Raw genomic sequence first — 6,052 nt, 5'->3', positions numbered from 1 at the left:
GGCAGTTGTACAAGAACATTTACTTATTATGTTCTTTCATTAGTACACTCCTTCAAATGGAATAATTTGGTACCCCTCCCCTAAAAAAATATGAATTGAGGAAAATCTCCCAGAATGAGATTCATTTTATCTCAGTGCATGTACCATATTTGAGGCAAGGGTATGGGTGAGGAAATGCTTTCTTGTGCAGTATATACGTATTTCTGAAATTTATTAATGTCTATTTCCTCCTGGAGCTACGTTATCTTTTGAATTCTGGTATTTTAATAAGAATGAACTCTAGCCCTGGCTAGTGTTGCTCAATTGGTTGGAGTGCCATCCTGTGGGCTGAACGGTTGTCAGTTCCATTCTGGGTTAGGGCACAGGCCTGGATTAGGGGTTCCACCCTTGTTGGAGCATACTGGAGGCACTGATTGATATTTCTCTCTATCTCTCTCTCTCTCTCCTTTTCTCCCTCCCTCCCTTTCTCTTTCCCTATATATCCTCAGATGATGACTTAAAGAAAAAGTGACCTCTAATGACATGCTGTTTTATTTATTCACTAGAAGCTTTGTGCATGAAATTCTTGCACAAGTAGGGTCCCTAGGCCTGGCCAGGGATCAGGGCCCATCTGGGGGCCACCGGCAGGGTGATTGGGGGGGCCCTGCTGGCACCTGCCTTAGCTGGCCTGGGGCCTGCAGGCTGGGGGCAGCTCCTGCATTGAGCATCTGCCCCCTGGTGGTAGGTGCACATCATAGCGGCCATTCCACTGATCATTCTGCTGTTCAGTCAATTTGCATATTAGGCTTTTATTATATAGGATTATTATTATTTTCTAATGTTTTCTGCTATGTTCTTTTCTTTACCTTTCAGTTATTGTACCCACTTCTTGAGATAGATATTTAGGCCTAAGGCCTTCACTACATCTTCACATTTGGTTTAACTGCAAATCAACCTTTGCAAATTACAGAAATTTTTGCTGTTGTTTCTGAAGCTTGTGCTTAGGGAAATGGTGTGGTCCCCAGCATCAGCATCACTGGGAATTTGCTAAAAATGCAAATTATTGGCCCCGTGGAAACATCTGAACCAGAAACTTTGTAGATGAAGCCTAACAACTGGTATGTTAACCAGTCCTCCAGGCAATTCCCATGTATGCTCAAGTTGAGAGTCATTGCCCTCTTCTAGGAGGGATTGGCAAACTTTTTCTGTAAAAAGCCAATAGGCCATACAATCTCTGTCACACTACTCAGCTCTACCACTGTGGAAGAAAGTTACCTTAGACTAATGGCTGTCTTCCAATAAAACCTTATTAAAATAAAAATATCTGGTCGCCTGATTTGACCTATTTGGAATAGTTTGGTGACCCCTGCTCTAGAGGATTAAAATAGAGCAATACTTCTGTCTTGTGTCTCTTAAGACACTATCTTTCTCCCACTTTACAATTTTATATACTGTTCAACATTATTTTGGGTCACAGGGATACTACCCATATTAATTCAGTCATCTTGTAAAAGCAATACATATATTACTTTTTTGATAATTATTCATTCTTGTGTATGTTATAAAGCTGCCTTAAATATAAGATTGAATCCTCCAACAGTGTCTCCTTGGTTCTGACTATATGATAGAATTTGGAATTGTCATCTGGCAATGCCTATCCTGGCACTAAGACTTTAAATTAGATTCTGTGAACTGGGAATGACAGAATGATGGGAAGATGGCTTTCTTAATGTCTAAATGCAGCAAAAATTTTATACCCATCAATACCAAGGACACAGGTAAAGATTCCCCTTTTCTTATCAAATGAATCTTTGTCACAGATTTGTCTGTTAGGAAAAGCCCAGCCTCTGCCTTAAGCTGTGATCACACATACCTGTTAGAAAGCCATCCAGGCCACCGGTAGCAGAGCTAAGAAGCTTTGCCTAGTCAACTTTGGGACTCTCGTGAACCGTTGCTGAGGACATGCATGTGAGCCATCGCTGCTGGGACTCTGTTGCTTTTGCCAGACCATTTGATGTCCTTGCTCAAGGCCTGCACAGCCTTATAAAATTAAACCCAGCTGTAGACTAGCCGGCAATGTGAGGACACACTGTAATAACTACAAATTGATAATAAGCCTCTATACCCGCCCCCTAAGGTCAGAAAACTATGGTGGCACATAAAAGCTCAAGGTCCAAAGTTATAGTCATGATCCCATCAAAATATTCTCTTACACTTTTTCGTCCAAAATGATACTCCTTGTTTAGTTCTCGTAGCCTTAACCCAGCGGTCCTCAAACTTTTTAAACAGGGGGCCAGTTCACTGTCCCTCAGACCATTGGAGGCCCAGACTATAGTTTAAAAAAAAAAACTGTGAAAAAATTCCTATGCACATTGCACATATCTTATTTTGAAGTAAAAAAACAAAACGGGAACAAATACAATATTTGTATTTGCATGTGGCCCGCGGGCCGTAGTTTGAGGACCCCTGCTTTAATCAATGCACCAAATGTTGAGGCCTCTTAGGAGACTTAAACAGCTTCCCCCTCCCCACTCAAGTTTCAAGCACACTGAAAATTAATGTAGAGGGTACCTACCCACTTTACTGCTTATACATGCAGGATGAGGAAAACGTGCTTGGGTGTCAGAGGATAGTGGGACTTCTGACACTGACCTGAGAATTGGGTGCAGTTAGTCAAACAGTCTTGATACCTGGAGACTGGAGAAGACCTTCCTATTCTCACCCCCCTTCCCCACTGCGACAGAGACTTCCTGTGGTGGAGCAGCTGGGCATGTGCTCCCTCTAGTTAGCTCCACTGATGACATTACTTACTGCTGCTTGTTTGTTCTTCCCAAATTTACCCAACAACTAAATCACTTAATGCCATATGGGCTAGGATGCATAGAAGGACAGAGAATAGAAAGAGGTTATATAAATACATACATACATACATACATACATACATAAATGTAAATATCTCATCTTAAGAGAAGGAGGGAATATATTCGCCAAACACTGTTCATTGTTAACCAACAACTCTTCCCATCTGCAGATTATTCCCCAAGAATTGAACCCTGATTTGACAGGTTGTATGAAAAGATATCTGATCTCAAAAGGCAAAGAATTTCCCTCATCACCCCTAGGTGATGAGAAAATACCTCATCTCCAGAAGGGGAGCTTCTACACAGGTCTAAAATGATGATTCAAACCAGTCACAATAATCTTATTCTATTTACTGTGAAATTGGCCTAGGGGTGAGTAAAGATCTTCTAGCCAATGAGATGTAAAATATTTTTTTTTCTTTTCCTGAGAACTTCCTTTCCTTGATAAAAGAAAATCTATCAGAAATTTTTTTGCCCCTAATCCATATTTCTTGATGCTGTTGACTGGAAGGGCACCATTCATATTTCAGAAAGGACAGAGTCTGAGATTTTAAGTTGAATCAACCCTGGAATGATTAAACCTACTTGATTGTTAACAAACTCCTTAATAAGTTTTCTGTTATTTGTACCCAAAGCATCCCTGATACAGATGAAAGCACTATATTCAACTACTTGAGCCATATTGTTATTCGGTTTACAATTCATAGATTTGATGATTTTTTTTTTTTTTTTTTTTTTTTTTTTTTTTTTTTTTTTTTTTTTTTTTAGAGCAGCAACTGGGGTGCATTTATTTCCTCCTGGGTCTAGCAGGCTGGGGCAGAATACAAAGGCATTGGGGCATATGTGGCCTGTTAGGACCTGGAGTTCAGATGTCTGGGTGGTTAACTGAACTGGTGTGCCAGGGCGCATAGGGCCTAGGGTGATTCTCCCAGAACTTAGGAGAATCTCCCTTCCTACCTTGGGGTGTGGAAGTGACACAACTTAGCATAGATGCGTGAGAAGGGCTGTGGAGTGGGTATGCCAAGGGTGGAGCGACCCATGGGACAGGGTGTTAGAGTGTCCTAGAGCCAGATGTAACTTGGGGCGTGGCATGGTGGGACACGTTGAGCCCTAGCTGTGGTCTGAGAAGCTAGTTGCCAACAGAAAATGGAAAAGCTGGTGGGTCAGCAGGATCCACAAAGACATGACTGCAGACAGGATCAGCCCTGGGAGAGACCAAAATGTCCAAGGTGACACCTAATGTGAGGTGATGAGGAGAGAGGTCTGGGGTTCCCGCTCAGGAATACATAGTCAGCTGCAGCCACTCCTGGATGTTCACCTGAATTTGTCCAGTGCCATCTTTATCAAGAGATTTAAAAGCACGGAACATGGCATCCAGCCTGACCAGGCAGCTGATGAAGTTGTCAAAATCCATGTTCCCTTCCTCATCTGAGTAGCGTCGGATGATCATGTTGTAGAGATGCTCATTTAGATGGAACCCTGCTGCCTCAAAGGCCCCTGGAAGTTCACTGCTGCCAATGGTTCCTGAATGGTCAACATCAAACTGTTTGTATATGGCCTGCCATTTTTTGATGTTGTTCCACAAATACTTGAATTCCTCGAAACCCAGCTTTCCTGTTGTGTCACTATCCATCACGGCCACCATGCTGCGACATGTGTCAATGCCAAAACCATCAGTCTTCAGATCAGGGTGTCGGGTCACCACTTTGTTGAGAATGTTCATGAGTTCTGTTGCGCTGACTTCCATGTCATCTCCAGCCAGCTGGGCAAAGAGCCTCCGGAACTGCCGGACTTCCTCACTCTCATTGGCCTCAATGTTGGAGTAATGGGTGCGCGGGGGCGGGGGCTCTGGGTTATACTGCGCAGCCACCTCACTGATGGCGCTAATGACCCCGCCCAGGATGCGCATGGCAGTTCCGCCGCCGCCTCCGCCTCCGCTGATTAGGCCTCCGAGCACATTCCCCAGGCCCCCGCCCAGGCCCCCGCCTCCCCCGCCGCCACCGCCGCCCTTCAAGAACGAGTTAACCAGGAACATGGCTGCGACTCTAGGTTCCTCTCAAGTCCAAGGACGGAGGGTGGAAGAGTGTCCGGGGCGAGATAACGCGGGCAGGACAGGTCTGGAGGTTCGAATCTCAGATCATCAGTCTGGGGACCTCTGAAGCCGGGACTTTAGGATCTCGTCGGGTCTGGGGCCGTACGAAGTACAAGGGTAGTGTGGCTGGGCGCTCACCGCCTCTCGCGGGTCCGCTCGTCCAGATTTGATGATTTATAAATCCATAATCAAATTGTGTCTTGAAACATAACACATAGAGACAATTTGAACCTCTGTATTTGAAATACTCCCCACCCATTTTGAATTCCTTATAAGTTGAGGCATAATTTAAATATAATGAAATGCCCTGATGCTAAATGTACAGTTTGATGAGTTTTTATAAATGCAGACATCCATAGATTCTTATCCCTATCAAGATAAAGAATTTTCCTCATCACCCCTAAGAATATCCATCATGTATCACACTATTCAATCTCTTCCCTGCACCCAGAGGCAACCACAGTTCTCATTTCTAGCACCATAGATTAATTTGCCTATTTTAATATTTCATGTAAAAGGAATCATTCAGCGTGTAGTCTTTTGTGTCTGGATTCCAACAAGCAGAATAATGTTTTCGATATTCATCCATATTGCTGTACATATCTATGTTTTTGAAAAGTGTTTCCTTGTATAAATAGAACAATTTATTTATACATCTACCTGTGGATAAACATTTGGATTGTTTTTTTCTTTGCTACTATGACTAAAGCAGCTATGAACAAATGTGTAATAGTATTTTGTGAACATATGTTTACATTTCTCTTGGGTAAATAGCTAAGAGTGGAATGCTAGGTCATAACATTTGTGTGTTTAACTTTATAGGAAAATGTCAAAACATTTTCCAACATGACAGTGTTATTTTACTCTCAGCACTGTATGAGAGTTCTGGTTATTCCATAGCTTTTCCAACATTTGGTTTTTATCAGTCACTTGAATATTATTTATTCTAGACAGTGTGCAATGACATTTCTTTGTTATTTTAATATGCATTTCTCAGATGACATGGTCTGACAAACCATGTCATCTGAGAAATACATATTTGAGCATGTTTTTGTATGCTTACTGGCTACTTGTAAATATTTCCTTGTGAAGATCCAAGCCCTTCACTCATTGTATTTAG

At 42.5% G+C, this 6,052-nt stretch overlaps 1 protein-coding gene across 1 annotated transcript; it reads right to left on the bottom strand.

Moving 5' to 3' along the window:
- Positions 1-3,597: 3,597 nt before the first annotated feature.
- LOC118669011 (calpain small subunit 1-like) lies at positions 3,598-5,099 on the bottom strand. The gene has a single exon (XM_036334599.1). It carries the CDS (start codon positions 4,873-4,875, stop codon positions 4,117-4,119), a length of 759 nt encoding a protein of 252 aa, XP_036190492.1. The 5' UTR covers positions 4,876-5,099; the 3' UTR covers positions 3,598-4,116.
- Between the last annotated feature and the right edge of the window lie 953 nt (positions 5,100-6,052).

This window comes from Myotis myotis, unplaced genomic scaffold (genome assembly GCF_014108235.1).
Source record: "Myotis myotis isolate mMyoMyo1 unplaced genomic scaffold, mMyoMyo1.p scaffold_m19_p_14, whole genome shotgun sequence".
NCBI lineage: Eukaryota > Metazoa > Chordata > Mammalia > Chiroptera > Vespertilionidae > Myotis > Myotis myotis.
The sequence above is the reverse complement of the archived record's forward strand: the minus strand, read 5'-3'. Positions and strand labels throughout refer to the sequence as shown.

Excerpts from the sequence above, each read along its gene's own strand:
- LOC118669011 (XM_036334599.1), bottom strand. The coding sequence starts at position 4,875 with ATGTTCCTGGTTAACTCGTTCTTGAAGGGCGGCGGTGGCGGCGGGGGA.